Below are 22,208 nucleotides of genomic sequence, written 5' to 3'. Positions count from 1 at the left end.
CTTTCTTGCTTAGTTAAAAATCTTAATTATAAATAATATGATATATTATTGGATAAATAACTTCAAAGTGAAGTATTATTTTGGTCTGTTTCATTACTGGAAAGACAATGTAGTGTGTAATTAGCACTTTGAATTTTAAAATCCAGTATTAGTGTAGATATTTAAAATACTTCTGTGAAAAAAAAAAAATCTCAAGTTTGACAATGTCAAGAGAAGGCTCTTCAGAGGCTTCTTATGCCAATTTTTATTGCAATTAAATTTTTCTGTTGCAAAATTACTGTTGTGTTTCTTTCATGAATTTATTACAGCCTTAGCATTGTTAAGATGCGATGCTTAGCTGTCTTCATTTCTATGTCCGAAAACATTTGTTGTCCCACTCAGAGGTGCAGGGCTTCCATCTTGCATTTGGTCACACGCCAGAGCTTTAAATACCTTTGCCAGGTTTTCTAGGTGCAAAATTAGAACATGCATGTTTATTTTAAAGCAGAAAATGTTTTCATGCAGGAAGCAACATCGACCTATTAATGGAGTTTTAGCTGACATTGACTTTCGTGAAGTGGCTATTTAACACCTCACTATGAGCTGATTGTGCTGTTTCTTACTGTTGCAGTTCACTAAACGGTCTTCCTGAACAGTTTATGACATTAGCTGTACAAAGCTTTGTATGCTGCCTTAGGGAAGAACTGAAAACCACAGATGTATATTTGTACAGAAAAGTACTGGACAACCTTACTTCCTGTATGGAGGACTTCAGCTTAGGTAGGATGACACTGGATATATTGTCTTCTGGTTTAACTTGCTGAAGATTGTTACTTGCCCAAGGAATGTTTACACTTTTTCTATGTAAAATAGATAGCATTGGCTAGTATTCAGTAGTTAAAATGTATTTTCTTTCCTTTAGGTAGAGCAAGTATTAAGAACCTGTTTGAAGAAGGTAAGGTTATATTTATAGTAAAATAAGTTTCACCATAGGTTACTGAGGGGAGGGTTGTGTGTGAAGAAGTAACATGAGCTAGGCCTAAAGATCTATCAAATCTGATTTCCTCCTTGTTAATGTTTGATAACTAGTACCCTCACATGTACTTTTTTTGTCAGAGGCTTTTCCTTGAGTTGTACCTTTGATTTCTGGGGGTCAATCTTGATTTATTGAGCAGCCCTCGATACAAGTCTGAAAAGGGCTGTGTTGATGCTACTTTACGTGAAGTATTTTGTGTCCTTTGCCTCATGATTAAGTTAGATGTGGTAACACTGAGCTGTTCACCGCCAGTCTTGGCTATAGCAAGCCCAGGCCTGCTGTGTTTTGCACTAATTCGGCAGAAGTCTGATCTGCTGGTAATACGGGATAACTTGATGCACTGTGCCCTCAGCATGCAGGTAACGTTTACCGCTTCCTGTAGATGTTTATTGCTGGTCTGTCTTTAGCTCTTGGTAATTTCAGCTTTTCACTGAGCAACGAGAACTCTCAGTACCTCACAGGATTAGGCCAAGTGGGTTGGAAACTCTTGTTTTGTACCAGGTTGTCACAAACCAGCTTGAGATTTTGCTTTAGCTTTGGGTCATTGAGTCTGGGTACGATGTGTATGTTTGATTGCTTTGCTGGAATTTTTCTGTTCTGTTTCTCTTTTAATTCATACCATAATTATTTTCTCTAGTTCTTCAGTTTCTGCAGAAGTCGTTACTCGACATACAGGAAGAAAACAGGCAAGTAAATTCAGTATAAGCTGTATTTTATCTGTTTTTATTTCACTTTTGCAAGATGATATGGTTTGGAATATCACTTTGATAGCCATATGTTGATGAAAGATGGGAATGACATTTTACAATGATACATATTTTAAATTAAAAAAAAGCTGCCGATGAGTTTCTTTTCTTTTGTGGCAGTATGATGCTATAAAATAAGAGAGGAAAGAAAGAAAATTAAAGGCGGTAACATTTAAGGCATTGATATTTTGTTAGAGTTACTACTTTTAAGCGAGGCCTTTGAGTTGTGGTTTTGCTATCTGAATTTTGACTGAACACTATAATTAATAGATACACTTATTAAAATTCAAGTAGAGTAATACTCTTCCACTTTCCATGAGTGTTTAATTCAGTATTGATGTTCTGTTTAGTCTGTCACAGCAGTCGTCAATATCTTGACATTTTCCATCATTGCATGAAGTGTGGTCTCTCATCATGTACCCAGAGAAGAAGGATGCTTAATGGAGCATTTTGTACATTAAAAGTTTACGTGTTATCTGTCTTCATGTTAGAAGAAAGTTGGATCATAGAAATATGCTTTGCACATGGAGGAACTACTTGAAAAATGAGGAAGGAGTAGCACTGTCTTCTGTTGGTCTTTTTGGAAAGTTTCTGGAAAAGTTCCGTTGTGCTCAGGCAGAATCAAATGAGTGAAAGTTTGTCACAGGAACCCACAGAAACTGTAGCAGAATTTGTCATCATGTTTGTTAACTTCATTTTAAAACACTGCCCTTGAGTCTGCTTCTTTTTTTCCTATAGTTACTTATCCGGTCAACTCAAACAATAAATTAGTTTTTACCATTAATTCTATCTGAAGTTGGCAGAATGTAGTTTTTTGGGGGCGGTGAAGAGTAGTTTTCATTTCCTTTTTGTGTGAATGTCTGTCTGGTTTTGTTTCCACAGAAAGAATCATGGAAATCGTATTGTTCAGACTCAGTTGATGCACGATTTACTGATAGCCATTAAAGTTTCAATGATGCTTGTACAGAAATTACAAGAAAATATCCAGGGAAGTCTTTGGAAACACCATGAGTCTTTTGTTTGGCAAAGTATGTGTAGTTTACTGAAAAGCTCCACAAACTTCCTAATGGATGGTAAGCTCAGCAACATTCAAAACCAAATGTTTTTATTAGGTCAGTTGTCTTGTCTTTGTACGTGTAAAAACTTAGTTTAGCTTGAATGGAAATTGAACTGCTGAGGTTAATGGGAGTGGGAGCAGTAGTAGGTCTTTTGATGAGCTACAATTTGTAGATTGTAATTTTGGAGTGTGCAGTTTAACTTCTACTACAAAAAACCAAGGTATATGCTATTACTAATAATTCAGAAGCTAACAGAAATACTTTTGAGACTCACCGACTGTCTGTGCCTACCAGTAATTCATATGCATATGAATTATCAGAACTATTTATTGGTGCACTATAAGTAATTGTGTTTACTTCTTATACAGATTTTTTTTGTATGGTAGAATTTAATATAAATGTCAATAGGCTCTGCCACAGTTGTCCTTGTCTTACCGGGCAGTTCTATGTTTTCTGCGTGTTAAAAGGTATTAATAGTTTCCCATTACACCAGAGTATAAATTCACTAATACTTGCTATCCAGGCACACACTATAGATTCATGATTATACAACTACATGTAGTCTAGGAAAATTCAGTACCATCTTTATAATTTTGATACATAGCTCTAGCACACAATGTTTGCTGCACTCTAATGTAAAATATCTTTCTCTGCCACGTAGCAACTCTCCTGCAAACTGTTCAGACTACCTCAGGACTTGCTGTTATTCTGTATACTAAAGCTATGTATGAGCCAGTTGAAGAATTACCTGCCTTGGTAAGTGTATTTCTTCGCTAAAGACTGTGAAATGTCATAGTGTCGTTAGTCGGTGCTGCCAGTGTTGTTCAGAGGTTTTGCTGGTACGAATAGCAGTACTTGCCAACCTCTGTATCAGTCTCTTGCTGGAGTGTAAATCCTTTATTCTCTCCTTGCCGTATGAAATAATAAGACTAGGGTTTTGAATTTGAGAAAAGCAATGTAGAATAAATCTCTTCGGATCTTCCAAGATTCTCAGTTGTGCACAAAATAGCTTTTCCCCCATGCTGAGATACTGTAATGGGTGTTATTTTGCTATTACAGGTCAGTGACTTGCTTCTTGGGTCAATGAAACAGGCAGGTGTGCCAGCATGGTTTGTGAGTAACTGTGGGTCTCTGTGTACAGAAGAACTCCCTGACTCGGTCCTTCTCTTTCTTTGCCACGGAGCACTGGCTATGCTGGAATGGAAGAATGGCAGCATGGGTGAAAATGGAGAGAAACTATTATTAGATATCGCATCAGTTTTGTTGTCTTTGAGTTCAGAGTAAGCCTGTGTTTTCATTTGTATTGTTTCATGTCTGAGAGGAGGGGGTTGATGTTTTTTACTTGTATTTTTGCATGGTTTATATGGTCTTGGTGGAATATCTCTCTGATGTTTTCAGTGTAATGGTATTAGTTTCTGCCACAGATCGTGTCATCTTTTTAATATATTCAGAATAACTCTAAGTTTGAAAAATACAATGTCTTGATATTGCATAGATAGTTCTAAGTTAGAATTTTCTCTTGCATGCTGAAATATGTGGGTTTTTTTCCCAGACATAAGTGGGATTAGTTTATGAACTACTGATGGTAAAGTTTGGCAGAATCAGTTGTCATGTAGACAGATAAACTTTAGTTTCAGGACCTCGCCTCTTATGCTTTTAAAAGTACAGGAGAAAACAAAATGCGCCAATGAGTGGAATACTTGAAGTAAGATGAGCTTTAATTTTGTTTTTCTGGTTGCAAGCATTGACTGCTTGCATTTAATGGACTACCAGCACTATTTGATAAGAGATTAAAACATATATTCAGTTCAGCCTTTGCTCCTGCCTTGGAGATCAGTTTTGTGATTTTTGTTTTTGCATGTGGTACTCTGTTTTTGTGGTTTTATATGGCAATTAAAAATTTTCCTTATATTTTCAAGAAGCATGCAAGAACATAATCACCTCCTTTTTGTGTTAGTACCTTTTCTTCAATGAATAGTTCCTGTCTCCTAAAAATATTTTTGAAAAAATTGACAAGTACAAATAATGAACTTTTTTTGTTTCTTCTGTTTAAAAGGTTAAAAGAATCCAGTATGGCAACGTCTTTGTCTAGAATCCTTGCTATTTGGACTAATTCAGCACTGGCTGCCCTTGTTTCAGGCTCCCCAGATCTAAAAATCAAACTTAATGGTAACTCAGACGTAATTGGGAAGCTGCTGGAATACATTTATACACACTGGGAACACCCTCTGGATGCTGTTAGACACCAAACCAAATTGATATTCAAGAATCTTCTTCAGATACACCAAACCACCATTACTGGATCCAATGAAAAACCAGACCCGTTCTTTGCAAGGCTGATAAAGCGTTTGCTAAGCTTGGAATGGCATGTAAAAGGGAAATACGCTTCTCTTGGCTGTCTTGTGGAGTGTGTGGGCACCGAAAATATACTACAGTTGGACAGAACAATTCCAGTACAAATCTTGGACGTGATGAATGATCAGTCTCTTGCACCTTACGCTAGTGATCTTCTGGAAACCATGTTTACTAATCACAAAGCCCATTTTACTTTGAGTATTCAAGAAAGCACCTGGATAGACCGGTGGCATGACATCTGGGTTTCTCCTCTTCTAGTAATACTGTGTGAAGGGAACCATGACCAAACTACTTATATAATAGATTACTATTTACCAAAATTGCTCAAATGTAGCCCTGACAGTCTGAGCTACATGATTAAAATTCTTCAGGCTTCTGCAGATGCTAATCTAGGTAAGAAAATAAATATTGTATTTGTAATTTTGATTGTTGTTTGTTTGTTTTTTGTTGTTTTTTTTTAAAATAATCTCAGAAATATTATTTCTGATCTCTTATTATTAGAATTAGTTTGGGAGAAAAATTCCAGATGGTTGTTACTGCTGTTGGTATTTCAAGGTGCAATTTATAGTAATCATAAGTGTGTCTTTAGGCCATGAGCGAAATAATTAGTATTCAAACTGTGGGTGCCTTCCTGTTCTCTTTACATGCTAAGCTTTGTTATATATCAGTATTTTTTCCTACTATTTTTCTGTTCTGCTGTTATTTCTTACAAAGGAATGTCCAGTAACAGGGTTTTACACATTGTTTTTTGTTGCAAATATGTGGATATGAGATTTATGATTCTCTTGTAGTTTTTGACATAATTTATTCTATTTCTAAAATAAGCTTGTGAGGTCTCACAAGCCCTTTTACATGTTCAAGGTGAAGCTTTTTGAGACCCAGGCGATTTAAACTAGTTTAATCTACAACAGACACTGACTTTTGGGGATTATGGGGTAAAAAATAAAAAGGGGGTAGGGGTCATGTGTTGGAAGTATCAGGAGTTTCTGACAAGCATTGCAATTAGTACATTGTTTGTGTTTCAAACTATAGTTGTTACTGGTTTTCATTTTCTTTAGGCTCTCGCAGTACTAGAGGAGCTCTTGGAGCATTAATGGCATGCCTAAGAACAGCCAGGGCTCACGGACACCTGGAACTTTCAACTATCATGAGCAATGGTCTTGTATCTACTGAATGTATAAAACAGGGTCTAGTTCATCAGCACAATCAGGTAAAGGGGCGTTTGTTTTGTGTCTTTAAATTAGAAGAATTGCTTTGATCCTAAATACTGTGTTAGCATTGTTTTAAAACAAAGGTATCATCATAGGTGCTTGTAACTCTTTTGTGGTTAACATCTAAATATTTTTCAGGTTTGCATCGATGCTTTAGGCTTACTTTGTGAAACCCATCGTAGCACGGAAATAGTGTCTATGGAAGAAATGGAACTGATTCAATTTTTTCTGATGTACAACTTGAACAGCCAGTCTCCTTCAGTAAGGCAACAGATAGGTTCTTTACTGAGAAAGGTAATTTCAAACTATAAACAATGTCTGATGTGCCTATTACGTTAGTTATACGGCATTTTAAAAACAATTCTACAGAGTGTGTTATGAAGTTGCTCATCTGAAAGAGCAGAAGCTCTAAGACCAGGACTATGTCACATGTGTTACCCAACTGAATGGTGATAATTCATTGTAGGCAAGGATGGCTTAAACAAAAAATTGATATGCAAATATTTACCAATAGCAAAGCAATGTGGCGTAGAGTAAGCAATGAGCCTTGTGTTGCCATTGTTGTGGACAAAGAGTGTGCTTACGTAGACTTGCCAGACCTCAGGTAAATTCAGTCTCTTGATCACAGCCTCAGCAACCTGACTTGAAAGACAAGGTAGAGGAATATTAAGGGAACAACATGACATATGGCTGTGCTGTTACAGTCTGCAGGGACTGAGCATGTCAGCATTGTGGAAGTTGCCAAGATTGCGTGTAGATCACAGTAGAAGGATATGGGTAAAATGAGGAAACCATGTATGTTTAAAGAACATTTTGGAAGACTTTAATGGCAAAAGAAAGCAGCGTGGAAGGAGAAAATAATTAATTTGGGATGGGGAAGAATGAGGGAATGGGTTTGGCGGAAACAAAGGGAAGTCCATCTCTTTCCATTCTTGCCTGGTGCAGACTGAGAAATGCGAGATGGAAAAATTGTTAGAGGGAGTGTAACCAGAAAGGAAATAATACTAGTGGGTAATAAAAGAGCTGGGGGTAGCACTCGTGAGGTGAGTCAAACTCTGTAAGAGACACTGAAGGTATAAAAACTCTACGCATTAATTGAGCTTTTTTTACTTAGGAACATATGTTCCACAGAAAATGGGGAGGTGGGAGGAGAAGGCTAGGCATGAATTTAAGGGGGAAGATGGATGGAAGAATGTTTTGGAGGTGCAGAGGGAGGGGAAAAAGGTTGGTCATGAGGGAGATGAGGAGCAAAAAGCTTGGTTTTGGAATGGAGAGAGAAGGATCTGTTCTGTGTTATACCGTGTGCAAACTTTTTAAAAATTACAAGCAATATGATCTGTAAAATAAGCTGAAAACCTCCCTTTCCCTTATTTAACTGTCAAGGATTCTTTCCTTACCTATGTTTTGCTTTTGTTTTAAAAGTTATTTTGCAGGATACAAGAAAGTTCCCAGGTGCTTTATAAATTGGAGCAAAATAAAACCAAGCAAGAGTTACTTGAAAACTCAACTAAAAGACATCCTTTGGGGATTTTGCAGCAATATAAAGTAAGTTAGACTGCTAGAGATACAGATAAAAGAGGTGGCATAAGATTTCTGAAAGATAGTTCATTGTTCTTGAGAGCACTGCTGGGTAAGTGGAACTGTGTCTGTGTTAGGAAGTAGCAGAAGGAAGAAACTCGTAAAGCAGAATGGTGCCGAGGAACTTGTCAACTCTGTTTGCACTTATGCAAGTAAATTTTGACTGAATGTACTGCTGTCTCATGAACTGAGTGCCCATTAATATCTGGAGGATATCTTTAAGGTTAATTTTGTCCAAAAGCAATAAAGTTTATTTTCTGAAGTATTGCTCCGTGATGTGAGCTGAAACAGCAGTAAGTGGGGAATGACTGCAGAAATATCCCCAACTCAAACTAAAATGTGCAGGCAAACGTCCTGTCAGCTATGGCAGTTTAGTAGCAATTTTTGAAGGAAGTGTGCTACTTGGGTTTGAAATGGAGATCTGTTGAGCTTCAGCCTTTTTCTAGCTCTCCAGAATGATTAGTGAGAGGATGAATGGCAGTGCTTCAGCATGAGGGCTTCTGTATGAAGGCTTCTGTTGTATTTGTCTTTTTTCTTATTTGAAGGTTTGCATAATCACTTTCTTTGTTTAAACTGTTTCTTGTCTTGAGTTCTGCTTTTCTTGTGCAACTAATTTGCAAGGTTTTGATACAGTGGCCATCTTTTTGTGGGAGTGGGAAAGGAAAACTCTTTTCTTGTAAAAACCAAACCATTGCCCAGCCTTTACTGTACTCTAGGAAACAAGAGATTTGTCAGTATTACAGAGGTAGGCCTCCCATTCTTCCAAAATTAACTGTAAGGTCATAATATTTTGGGTAACACGCAAAGCAGAATGTCCTTAATTCAGTTACTTAGACTTTTGTTTGTAGAGCAGCGAGTAAAGTGCCATAAAATTTTTCTTGTGATTTCCAGGATTTCATGTCCTCTGTATGTGATAGACTTTTTGAGGTACTGTTTCCCGGTTCATCACACCCAACCAGATTTTCTGCACTAAGTATTTTAGGATCCATAGCAGAAATCTTTTCTGCTCCAAAAGGTGAGAAGCCTAATTTATAGGCTGTGGGAATGGGAGGTTTTGAAGAAGATTCTTTTATGCCAGCTAGTGAGTTTCTGTCAAGGTAAAATGGTATTCTTAGTCCTTAATTTCTATGGCATTTCCTGTGTCGCTTTCATTTTACCTGAAGGAAGGATAGTAAGTTTTATTGGAAAATTGAAGTAAATGCAAGTATTTATGACCTGTTGAATATCTTCCCTAAATTGGGATTTTCTTGCGCAGCCTCTTTTCTAGCAAGGTTTTTCAATGAATTTTTGTTATTTTGAAGAAAACTTTTAGACAAGATTCAACGGTTTTGATAACTTTACCCCTTTTTCCTGTTCTAACATATTGATCATATGTAATTTAAAACACTGAGACCATAAAACCTCGATTGAAAAGGCTTGCATATCCTCGTGATATTATTATACTAAATAATGAACAACTTAATTGGACACTTTATGTTGTTGTGCTGCTGTTATTTTAAATTTTCTTCACATTGTTATGACAACCCCAGTTCAAGAAGTATTAGAGCCTTGGAGCACTGATGGTCTTGTGAAATCTTGTTGCTGGATCATATGTCCAACAAAGTATGTTTTCAGTCTTAAATTGTAACTTTTTTTTCTTAAAGAAATGAGAAATGTAAGACAAAAGTTGATTTTGAGAGGGAAGAAAAAATGCCGCCTTGGTAGATCTTTTCTCAAAACCCCTGATAAATCATGAACCACTGATTTTTGTTATTATGAGTTTGTAGTATGTTGTTGCTGCTTTTAAAATAATTTTTTTAACAGAAAATTGTATAGAGAGTTATTTATAATAGCAGCTTCAGGATTTCAGAAGCCTGACATTTCTTCTCTAAAGGAGATTTAGCTGCTGTTGTGTTCTGTGCTGGAATGTGGTGCACTTGTTTACATCTTAAAATTTCTGGCTTCTTTACAGCATTAGGTCAGTTGCCAGAAATCATGACTCTCTTAAATCTAAATTAAAAGCAAAAAATTGTAATGGCTTCCACTTTAGGAGATTATTCCTATGACAAAAAGAACCCCCAAAACCAAATCCACAAAACCCACTGAAGTTTTGAACCTTTTTTGAGAGGAATTATTTTCTAATACTATATACTTCCATGAAAAGAATTTTTAAGCAAAGCTGAAACAAAGATTATTTTCAATGCTGAATTTAATGTGAATAAATGGGATTCTGTTTTTGGCAATAAGTTCCTTTCTGTATTACTGAGGGTTACTTTTTGGATATGGTAACCTTTTTTTTTTTTTTTTCAACAGTAAACATGGCATTTTTAAAACCTATAAAGAGAAGTAAGTAATATTAAAATAATGCTTTAGCTTAAATTTTATTGTAGTGCTTTTTTTAGAATAGCTAAGCAAAATGTGAATACAGTGCTTATTCTGCAAAGAATTACAGCAAAACTATCTAAGGCATTGATTTCTTTGAACAGGCCAGGCCCAAGTTTTTCAGTTGGATCAGGAGATCGATTCCGCTCGTGTCCGAACTTTGATCCAGTGTTTTGCCAGTACTTTTGAGGAAATAAAAGTTCTGGCATTTGGACTTTTGATGAAACTTCGTGATGTTGCATTTAATTTACAGGTATGTAATTAAAAATAGTTTAAATGGAGTAATTTCATGGAAGATCATTGTTCTGTATTATACCAGGTACTTGGGTCAGGTACAAAGTATAATTCTTGAAAACTAGCAGTCGGTCCAACTTGCCTGCAGTAGTGTTCATTGCTAGCGTCGTCTATATATTTTTACACAGCTTCTGCCCTTACCTAAGGAGGCTTGTTTCACTAAAGGATGAAGGAGTTTGGGAATGGTATGATTATGAACTAGAGAAGTAGTTAATGCAAGCTTTCGCTTAGCTGTGACTTCCCTTTGTAAATGATTGAGGCTTGATTACTCTTGTATTTTAAGAAATTCAGCTTGGTTTCTTTTCTGTTCTAATTGGTCTTGGATTTCATTACCTGATGGTGTTTTTTGATTTCTCCCAAATTTTACCAATGGACTTGATACTGATTTTTCTGTTTATTACTTTATAAAAAGTTACTTTAAAATTCATAAGTACCGGTAAACAAATACTGCTTCCTGATGAACTGCTTCTCTGTGATGTCCATTAGCAGATAAACACAGTATTTGGAAAAAAAAGCCAAAACAGCAAGATAAAAAAAAAAAATCCTCTTGTGAAGTGCACATGTTTGAATACTGCTTTATAAATGACTGTCCTCATCCTCAGTGTGTATGTAATTATATCTTTCCTAAATGCACGTTTTGAGTGTAAGGTGATCAGTGTACAAAATCAGTGTTTCTTAAGAAATAGGTACCAACAACCTTACTGAAAAGCAGGTTCTTAGGTTCCAGGGTGCTAAGTAGCTTAATTAAATCAATACGGAAGCTCAATAAAATGAAAAATATTGGGTTTTTTTTTTCAGGATTCTGAAAATCTAGATCTCCTATTCCAAGCAGCAGTGGATCTTAGCACAAGTACCAAGCCATACGATTGTGTCACTGCTTCATATTTGTTGAACTTCTTAGTACATCATAACGGACTACAGCATATTTCTTTAGGAAAATGGGTTGAGCATAACCCCCAGATAGGTGAAAACACATCAATAAGTACAGTGGAAAAGAACACTTTAGCAGGTAAGCTTTTGGGGAAATGAACCTCCATGTTTTTTAACTTAATTTAAAACCTTACTGCTTTTTCTTAAGGTTTTTGGTCTGGGTCTGTAGTTCATTCTGATTCTGACATTGAGATACCACATGGTATAAATATAAAAAAAAAAAATAGGCACGTGTATCTTTGAAAATTGGGCAAGTTCTTTAATGGCTAATGTAAGATTCAAATAATTTAATATTCTGCTGAACTCTGAACTGTTTGTTGTATTAACCTGGCTCTAAGGGTGAGGTCTGACTTTCAGTATGTGTTGGGTAAATTCTTTTGATTACTGCACGAGCTGTGGGATTGTCCCTGAGTATAGGATCTGGGTTGTACTTTTCACAGCTGCTGTTTCATTCGGATAGACAGACTTAATTGAGTGTAACAAATATTGCTGGAGTTTAGGTAACTGAAAATGAACAATGACTTCTATTTAAATGACAAAAGAGTGAAAAGTGTAAACAAGGAAATTGCTGTGCATTTTCCATTGAATTGTGTAAACAGGCTTTGTTCCTATTTCTTTAAAGCAGACTTGTTTCTTAGAAAATACAGTATATGTATGTGTAATGCTAATCCGTATTTTTAAAATTTCAGTTATCAAGCTTTTGTTGGTGAGTGTTGAAGAAGAAATATTTCAAGCTAAGAAGTCTCTGCTTCAAGCAGCAGCATCATTTCCAATGTATGGGAGAGTGCATTGTATAACAGGAGCTTTGCAGCAATTACCTTTTAAGTAAGTAAAATATACCGCTAAATAGTAAGTTGTAACTCCGTATTTAAGTACAGTGGAAGAGCTGCTTGTGAGAACGTAAAAGCATACAGTGTTATTTGTAACAAAATCCAGTACCTGTGGCTTTTAGAACTCTTACTGGCTGCTGCACTGTTTAGCTAGCTGTTGGATATTTCCTTTGTATGCATTAAATTCAGTCTTGGAACTTTTCAAACTGTACCCTATTTATAGTTTTCATATATACTGTTGCAGAAGTGTTTGTAATTTCATTTATTTTAGATATAAAATTATTTTTAATCCATTTTGTGTTGGTTTTTGTTTGTGATTTTTTTTTATTTTTTTTTTTTTTTTAAGTAACTTGACATTGATAGCTGAATGGAAGGAAATGGTGGCCAGGCTCATTCTGATGTCATACAAACTCTCTGCTGTAGTATCACCGGTAGTGCAGAGCTCATCACCAGAGGGTCTTATTCCAATGGATAGCAATTCAGGTAAACAAACAAACAAAACCCCAAAAGAATTCTGTTAAAATCTGAAACTTCTGAAGTTCTGTTTATCTTACAGCAATTCAGAACTAGAGCTAGGACCCCTCCTTTTCCATTTCTCATTTTATGTCATAATTTTAAGCCACCCTTCTGATAGAGGTTGTCTTGACTTCTGCATTAACTTTACAGATTGTGTAGTGGCATCTGTTTCAAAACAGATAACTCTAAAGTCCAGTTTTCTTTCTTCCTAAATCCTCGTAATCACTATAGTTTTGTATTTGTTTTTCAGTGCTAATAGCTACTTTTTGTACTTACGTGCCCAAAATGAATTACATTTGTATAGAGAACTGGAAGTGAAAAACCAAAACTATCTTAAATATTCCTCTTGTTTAATGTGTAGAAAGTTCAGGTCGTCTGCAGATGATTCTGCATGAGATACAGCCACAGGACACGAATGATTACTTTATGCAAGCAAAAATTTTGACGGAACACTGCAAAGTAGAGTCTGAAAAGCTGGCTGACCACAGGTCAATGGAAAATATTTGCACAGAAATGAGAGGTAAATCCAATGCTGTATTAGTAATTAAATCAAGATATTCTTTATAGAGCAGGCATTTTACGTGGGTGATCAAAATTGGAAGTTACTTGCTCCATATAATGTTTCAGTTCTTCAATAAATCTGTCAGAAGCTAGTTATTCATGGTCATGGTTTTAAAGACTAATTCACTGTGTTTCTGGAAGATTGTGGTCTTAGAGCACAAGTGAAAATGAGTTATTTTGATATTGGCCTAGACTCTGTTTCCTTAACTGCACTGGCAATGTAATCTTTAACACCTTTTCTGTCAAGCAACGCTTTTAATACGTTTCTTGTTGAAAGGTGTTAGACAGTGTAATTTCCCTCCCCAGTGTACACAAGACAAGTGGGGAATATGTTCATGCAATAAAACTTGTTGCATGAAATTACATAAGCAGAAGCTCCTGTTTGAAAGATTCCAGTGGTAAAACGTTAGATAGTATTAGTCTACTTTAATGAATAGCAGCTATGAAACTGAGCCTTACAGTGATAAAGAAATCGTAAACTTTGACGTGTTTAGTGTATACCAGAATAAATTTAGAGAATATCTGTACATTTTAAAATTTAATAGTTTATGCAAGCTTTTGAATTCTTAAATATTTGAACTTTCTTTCCTCACGTGTTTTTTCCTGTGTTTAAAATAGTTTTGCTTGGGCCATATGTTTTGTTTCATGAAAAGAATTCTGTAAATACGTTAAAGTGGCACAGTGGCCACCAGATGGGGATATTGTATTAGAAACGTGATGCCTTTGCCAGGCCTTCTCTTACGAGAGCACCTGGGTTAAAAACCAACACAGAGTGAGCGGTGGATTGATGCTTGATGTGGAGTTTGTTGGAGCCTGGCTCGAACTTGTAGGTGTTTGTATGCAGTGTACAGGTGAATACCAGTTATTACCAAAAGACCTCTACTCTTTGAAGTAGCAATTGCCTGGTAAAATGCTATCCTGCTGCCTTTTCCAAGTGGAATAAAGTACAGTGAGTGTTTAGGAGTGGAAGCAATTAGGGTCAGCAAAACTGAATTATCTTTTGGGTTGGCAAGTTTAGGAAATTTTTTTCATAGTTAATTGTGTTTTGTAAGAAGGTCAGGCTAAATGAAATTTAAATTACAAGTCTACATCTGAGAACCTTGAATGACACTATTACATTTACTGATTTTTTATTTTTAAGGTAAAGAAAGGCAAACATGTGATGTCACAGCTCAAATGGTTCTTGTCTGTTGCTGGAGAAGCATGAAGGAGGTATCTCTGCTCTTAGGGACACTGTGTAAACTTTTGCCTTCACAGGCTACATCTGAACATTCAGATGGGTTGATTACTGTAGAACAGGTAGGGAAATAATTTTTATTATAAAACCTTCACTTTCTTTTATGTGATGACGGTGGGGAAGGTGGTTTTCAGAAAACTGTTTTTTCTTAAATCTACATTCTGTATGGGAAAAGTTTTCTTGTTTTTGTTTTTTTTTTATTGCCATGTTTTTCTCACGGTTTTCTTGTTTTATTATACTTGGTTGACAGTTGACTTTTTGATAAACTGGCATTCAGAAGGCATAACTAGAGTAGTAGCAAATAGGCGAAGAAATTATTATACATAGCTAACAAACTCAAGGAATATTAATTCTAATTGTATTGGGTTATTTACAAGATGTATGCCGTGTTTAGGGATACCAATGCCTGCCTGCCTCCCTCCCCCTCTGCGTCTCTCTCTCTCTCGGTATATATTGGGCATTAGTAGAGTTGCTAAAAGTCTTCTAAACTGACTTCATGTTCAAAGTGTCTTTTGTTTCATTTTGAACTCTAGATGTTGGGATTTTACTTAAAGCTCTTCATTAATTGAATTTCATAATCAGTAATTCTGAAAGTCAAACGTGCTGACTAGCTGTAGTCTTGTCTTCCGTAAGAGACTGAATTATGAATAATTTGTATGTAATGTGACTCTCTTTTTCCTCCAATTTTTTTGATTTAAGAGATCAGAAATGTTAATGTGCCATCTGTGTCTCTTGTAGAATACTGAGTGCAGCGTTTACAAGAAATTAGATTACCACAGGCATTTATTTGGGAAATATTTTGTGTTTATTAAGTTTCTGTTTTTAATTGATGACCTTTTCATTTCCATATGGTTTCAGCAAAACCATTCTCTACATGGAAGATTGAAATATGCAAGACATACTACTTTTTAACCTCTTCTTCTTTCCAACAGAAAATACTTACTTAGTTTTCCCTTAGGTGTTAGAACTTTGTATCTTAAAATGAATAATAATATAATGTACTGCAGATCTTATTTCGTATACTATCTAACATCGTGGTGCCATGGAAATAATGTTGCTATCTTTATTCTTGCATTGTCTTTAGTCTTCACGTTTTCATCTGGTTAACAGCTGTGCTTGTATTGTTGCAGAGGTCTGGAGGGTAGATGAGAGAACACATAGGCATTCCTACCATTATGTTCCTTAATCTGCTCCAAGTCAAAAAGGAATTGGTATTTTAGAATGAGTCAGCTCCAACTGTAGCAACTCTATCTTTATTTAGAAAGCAGACATTAGTAGTTGCCCTTTCAGAAATGCTATGTTATTAAGCATCATACTTTCTTTTCCTATAGATGCCTTGTTAGATTCTTTATACTTCTGAGGTCTTCCTGTAAAACAGAATGTCTGCGTTCTAATTTGAAGAATGCTAATTGATGAGAAGTCAGTTTGAAATCCTGATTTTCCTCAGGCTTGCAAGGAAATACAATTTGTCTGAATGTGTAAGATATATTATAGGAAAAAGCATGGGCATTTACTCTTTGTAACTGGCATGACCTTATTGTTATCTTACGCACATACATAGAGCTTTCCCTTAAAGTTGCTCATTCCTTTTCTTTATTCTGTAAATATTTATTCTATAAATACTAAAAGAGATTTAAGAATACAGAGGGGGGGAAACTTGAGAGAAACTTTGATCATATTTCCTTGAGTCAGGGCTAAGTAATTGTTGAGAAATGTCTGGTAGCACTACTTGGCTGTTTTATGTCACCCTGTTGCAAAGCCTTCCTCATCTTGTCCCTTGCTTTATGTCTAGGTTAGTAACTCTCTTAAATTGTATCTTATGGGATCAGTGCTATTGTCACAATTTATTCATACAAAAAATCATAGTGGGTGTTGAATTTGTGCATAGTCTTTTGATTATTTTTTCCCACTTTTTTAATTGAGCATGCAAATGAAAAGATAGTGTCTTTCGGTGCTGGTCCACATTAAGAAACTGCACAATTGAACTGTGCTTCTTGGTAGGCAGTGGCGTTAGCTGGCTACTCACGGCACTAATTCTTGACTCCTCTTTGTAGCTGTTGATGCTGTCTGTTGTGGTATGTACCTATGTAGGAGAAGTTGTCAGAGAGGCCATTCTTGTTTAATAATTTTTTTCTTTGTTTTTGTTGTTAGGAAGCTGGAACAGTATGAAATTTGCACTTTCCTTGTCTTTTGAGTAAGAGATTGGCTTTGCATGGCATTTGAATGCCACTGTGTGCACTTATTATGACATCTTCAGCTCCTTGGTCTAAGATGTGTGTATAGATGAGTCTGAAAATACTGTATTTGAACTGACAGTCTTCAAAGCTTAAAGCCATTTTGCAATGGCTGCTTTGCCTTTAAAATCAGACATAGGAAGTGCCTAGTATAGCTGGAGGAATATCTCTATTCAAAGAGATAATCATTCTACCTTTCATTCTCCATCTGACCCTTAAAGTCCAGAGATGGTATGCTCAAAGCTATGCCTGTTAAGACAATCAATACAAACAGTGTGATGTCCTAGTAACCACCACATAATCAACAAAAGCATATCTAATGAAGGCCATGTTGATTTTGTCATATGATTTGCAAATCATGAGACAATGCTCGAAGCCTGGAGGAACTTTTAGCTCTTCCTCAAACTCCTGTTTATCTCGCCTTTTAAGTTTTAAGATGGTTTTGGGAGATAAGCTTGCCAGAACTGTGTACCAAAGTGAAAAGAAACCGGCAGCAGAAGTAGTCTTAATACTGTCCCAATGCTAGGGGTTCTGCTTGTGATAACCCAACAGTCAGAGCTGATCTGAGCCCTTGTGGTGGAACACTGAAGTACAGAGAGGACTTTTAAGTACTGACAGCCCTCGGTAGTTATTACTTATTTGTGCCACAAGGGCCAAAGTGTGTCTCTCAAGCTCCCATTGCTGTTTTGGAGTTTGTTCTATTCAAGGAAGAATTTAAAACAAACAATCAAAAACCCCAAAACCACCAAAACCCAGCCTCTCCCCAGTTCTTAATGTAATCAGTCTATCTCCTCTGGAGTTCAGTATGGTTGGCAATAGTTCACTGACTATGAATTGTTTCTAACTGTGAGATGTTTTTGCAGTCCTTTATGGGTTTAAAGCTCCCCTCTCCTAAGGGTTTGAAAAAAAATAGCCTCTGGAATGTAGGACCCTACTTGAGTGGCATCTTATTGCCAGGAAAATAAGATATGGAGGCACAAATGTACCAGCTGTTTCTCAGAGCGCTTTTGCAACCTCTTGTGCAGACTTTCTATCTTGAATACTGAGATTCTTGGTCTCAGCAGCAAGCATGGCCCTGTATGTTTGCATTAGTAGGACTAACTTGTTGTACTCGAGGTTTTTGACCAAGATGATTAAATGTATTTAAAATATTTGTTCCCTATTCCATACTTGAATATTTTAACTTGAACTGGGGTGTTATTTCCTGTGCAAGCAACATCGGTAGGGTCACCTCTTCTCGCAGTTGCTGTGGATCTTTGTGATGTTGAAGAAAATGTGAATTCCTTGATTTGTTCTCCATCCTGACATGTGAAGTACTGGATTTATGATACAGGAGAGCTGGACGCTCATGGATAGCATGATGCTGTTAGATAAGAATCCATGCTTACGCACTTGCCTCAGGATAAGTCCTTAGTCATTTACAAGAACTGAGTTATGGCAGTGCGTTTTCATCAAGCTCTAACCTATGAGTGGAAATGAATGTATCAGAGTTCAATTTGAAGTAAGCTTCTAGTGAATGTGGCTGTTGCAAAAAGCTCAGAAATATAAAGTTGAAAGTTATGTGACCCAAAAAAAAAATCCATATGAATTATTCTAAAAACATAAGGGTGGCAGTGGAACAGGACAGTAATTTGATTTGCATGTGTATGGTTTTCTTGGTTTGGTTTTGTTTGCACACCTGGACAGTTGGTCTGTCTGTGGGTCAGTTCCTTCTGAAAAAAGGGCACTGATTCCTGCTTTTGGGATAGGAAGCTGAAACCCTGTAGGTACATAAGCTAGCTTAAAATCCACTCAAAGAAATAACTGTTTTACCTCAAATATCTCCAATTGTTGTATATTTCACATTAGCTGTGGGAAATAATAAGTAGACTTAGTCTCCAATTTTTTTTTTTTTTAATTATTGCAATTTCGTTGCTTGGGTAATATGAATTACTTAACAGTGAGGTGGAAAACTGTATAGCTAGGTATGACATTTTCTTCTCTGACATCTTGATTACTCGTCAGACTATTAAAGTATGTTATTTTATAAATAACAGAATAAGCAGAATTTTATAAGAAACTTGACATGATTTTATGCTTGGTTTTATATAAAAGCTTCGAAGAACCTTTTGTTGAAGAGCTCTTAAGAAATATTCTGGAAGAAAATTTTGCATAATAGAATTAAGTATGTGCTGTGTGTTTTAAACCAATTATGTTGGAAGTTTGATTTAGACCTTGAAAGTTGATCAGAATTAGAGGGAAAAATAAGAAAAGCATATTTTTCTGTAGAATGAGATTGCGTGGAGTTGTAAGCTTCCAAACAGCTTTAAAAACTTGGCATCCTGGTAGAGCTCTATAAAGTAACTATTGGTGAAAGTTTAGTTATAGCATTCAGCTTTTTGAGACTTTTAAATGTATATAATAATGAGAGCTACATACAACATCTTTTTTTATTTTAAAGTTGTTTATAGTAGTGAGAGGCAATAATGCAGAATCCTAGAACCTTAAAAGTAGGGAAGGTAGCTTTGTTTTCCTTTGCCACAATTCATGAAGTTTGAATTTCTTATCTTTCTCAGATGTTTTTGTAGATGTCTGTTTCTGCTGTTATGATTTAGTAAATATTTTCTTTGGAATTTTAAGAGTGAAGGCAAACAAGAAGGATTGTAAGTTCGTTTCCTCTGAAAATCAGAGTTGTCCCTTTCTTTTCTTAATGTCTGCCTGTGTCCCTCTTGGACAACATCTAATTTTATGTCCTTTATTTTTTGGCCTTTTTTTAAGGACATAGCATAGACATAGCACTATCGCTTGAACCTGAAAAATAGAGTATAATATTTGTTATGCTTAAAGTAAGTGGCTTTTTTATGATACGACTTCTGGTTGCTTTTTGCTTTTGCCAGTGGCCTTTCCAACCAGGGGAAGGATTGCTGCTTTTAATTGCAGAAGTATCTTGCATATATAAGTTAATTGTCTATATATAATTTCAAATATTATTTTTTTTTTTAGGTTAAAAATATCGGGGATTACTTCAAACATCATCTGCTGCAATCGAGACACAGGGGTGCATTTGAATTGGCATACGCTGGCTTTGTGCAACTTACGGAAATGCTTTCCAGGTACAAGATGCGCAACTTACTATGTTTTTAATATAGTAGTTTTACCAAACTGTGGCATCGATCCTGAAGCTCGCTGTGCAAGCAGATCCTGGATTTCATGTGGGTTTTATTCAGGTTTGGTGTAAGCATGATTATGACACAAGTTACGTCTGTGATTTGGGCTGCGATACTGGTGGTTAATGATGGTTCTTAGGCATTGAAAGACAATACTGACATTCAATGCTTGCTGCATTCTTCTCCACTTCTGGTGTGTTAGTTTACTGAACGGCTCTCAAAAGCTCTCGGGGAAAAGTAGGAGTGTAGAATTCTTCTCCCCCCACCCCCGCCTTCCCCAGCCCTTTATGAAAATGAATGCCAGACTTCTTGTTTCAGCCAGGATGTTTTCCTGGAAACTTTTATTCCTTGTCATTGAGTTGTATATTCTGACATTTGGAAGACTACCTGGCAGTGCACCACAAGATGTGATATGCAATCTTTTAAATTTCTTTTTCTTTCCCGTTGTAACTTTATACTTTCCTAGAAGAACGAAGTAAGCAGAATTGTCCTGAGGTCTGGGCAAGAGCTTTGGAATTTCCATTACATGCTTAGTTACCTATTTCAAGTGTTGGTAATATTTCTTTGTGATATGTAGTGATTATATCAAGGCTGATTGTATTTAAAATTAAGGAGAAAGGAGACTGATACCAGAACAGCTAATGACTCTTTGGTTTGGTACTCCTGGGATACGAGGGGTTTCTTGAGACTCTTTTCCAAAACGGGTGGGTTAAGCCTCTCGGGGAATGCAGTCGCCCTGCAGGTCTGAGTGTCCCAGGGTCTTTCCATTTAGCCTGCTGCAGCTGAGGGGCTCCGCTCTGCAAGTAAATCCAAACTGGCCTACCTCTCTCCATAGCTGCCAGGCTCACAGACAGTCTGGAAGTATATGTACCAGAATGTATATTAATTTGCTGATGCATCCACAAATACCAGAGGAGAAAGCCTTTTTCTGGGGCAGTTTATAGTATTGTACAGCTTAAACCTGATACCTTGTTGAACAGAATTGAACTCAAGACCTACAGAAACATCCCTGTCACTTTAATTCATTCTTTCTCTAAGACACAGTGAAAAAATCTGTCACTAAGACTGTGCCAAATCCCTTTCCTGTGCTTTTATGACAGACTCTAGTTGAACATGGTCCTTCATTTTTATAGCAAAACACTTTCTTAAAACTATATATGTTGGAATATTTACCATCTGATCTCGCTTTTAGCTATACAACCCTTAAATACCAGTCTTTATAGGAATCAAGCGTCGACTTCTTTCTAGACAGAGAAATGGTATTCAGACTTGTGTGAGTTAGTGGTGAAAGAAAAATCTTTCCTCCACAGGGATTTCTTATGAACCTGATGAAATTTGATCTCTGTCTCGACGTTTGGAGGTAAATTGCTGAGTCTGCTCTAAGTATGCAAGTTACCATTCTTCCTTTTCCCTGTTCATATTCCTTCTGGGGGTGCAATGCTCCCTTTGTTGTGCCTGCTTAATACTGTCTGTGGCTGCACCTTCAGAAAACCACACAGTTACAAAACAAGCAGCGTTCATATCAATGAAATAAACAATGTTATTTTTAAAAAATGCTTTCCTGTCATAGGCCCTGAGAAATTAAAAATGCTCATTTGGCCCAATACAGGGTGGTTAGAGAAAGCACCTGTAAGCCTCTGGGCATCTGTTTTAAACTAGAATCTCCTGTAATCCTTACAAATACCCAAACAATTTCTCTGTTCCAAATGGTGTTTTGCTTTTATTTTATTTGGTGAGGCTTTTCTGAGAGATCAAGCAGAACATAAAGATTTCTGGAAATGTCAAAATCATGGTGTTGCATAGCTGTGGCCGTAGTGCTTTGCTTCACTAAAGTTCCAGAATGCAAGGGGAAGGTTTGGGAAGAGTGACATCATACAGTGCAGTGCGTTTACTTACAAATAAGGTATTTTGAACATTTTAAAATGTTCAAATTGGAGCTTAAATTAAACTCAGTGAATACAATTTGATATATATGCAACAAGTTAGGACCATGTGGTATAGTTTTCTGGAAAACTGTAATGATAAAGAAAAAACCTGCTTTGATTTTAAAAATGTTTAATCCAGTATCAGTGGAAATTATTCATCTGTACCTAGTCAGTACCTGATCTTCTGTAATATTTCTGTTAGGCAACTGGG

The 22,208-nt window shown here is 36.3% G+C and overlaps 1 protein-coding gene across 10 annotated transcripts in view; it reads left to right on the top strand.

The window, feature by feature from the left end:
• THADA (THADA armadillo repeat containing) overlaps positions 1–22,208 on the top strand; it is a 170,012-nt gene that overhangs the window by 11,366 nt on the left and 136,438 nt on the right. For all 10 annotated transcript variants that reach the window (XR_008465188.1, XR_008465189.1, XM_054193736.1 and 7 more), the window contains exons 5-22: positions 611–759; positions 902–934; positions 1,653–1,701; positions 2,644–2,834; positions 3,481–3,575; positions 3,879–4,099; positions 4,876–5,567; positions 6,233–6,384; positions 6,524–6,679; positions 7,808–7,930; positions 8,855–8,978; positions 10,429–10,577; positions 11,417–11,627; positions 12,238–12,373; positions 12,725–12,861; positions 13,256–13,414; positions 14,597–14,754; positions 19,909–20,018. Coding sequence is in view for 8 of the 10 variants with exons in the window: in XM_054193736.1 (XP_054049711.1) it covers positions 611–759; positions 902–934; positions 1,653–1,701; positions 2,644–2,834; positions 3,481–3,575; positions 3,879–4,099; positions 4,876–5,567; positions 6,233–6,384; positions 6,524–6,679; positions 7,808–7,930; positions 8,855–8,978; positions 10,429–10,577; positions 11,417–11,627; positions 12,238–12,373; positions 12,725–12,861; positions 13,256–13,414; positions 14,597–14,754; positions 19,909–20,018 (3,045 nt within the window). In the remaining 2 variants the exon portion in view is untranslated. The remainder of the gene's footprint in view (positions 1–610; positions 760–901; positions 935–1,652; positions 1,702–2,643; positions 2,835–3,480; positions 3,576–3,878; positions 4,100–4,875; positions 5,568–6,232; positions 6,385–6,523; positions 6,680–7,807; positions 7,931–8,854; positions 8,979–10,428; positions 10,578–11,416; positions 11,628–12,237; positions 12,374–12,724; positions 12,862–13,255; positions 13,415–14,596; positions 14,755–19,908; positions 20,019–22,208) is intronic.

The sequence above is a fragment of the Rissa tridactyla genome, chromosome 3 (genome assembly GCF_028500815.1).
Source record: "Rissa tridactyla isolate bRisTri1 chromosome 3, bRisTri1.patW.cur.20221130, whole genome shotgun sequence".
NCBI lineage: Eukaryota > Metazoa > Chordata > Aves > Charadriiformes > Laridae > Rissa > Rissa tridactyla.
Note: the sequence above shows the minus strand (reverse complement) of the source record. Positions and strands in the feature narration are given on the sequence as shown.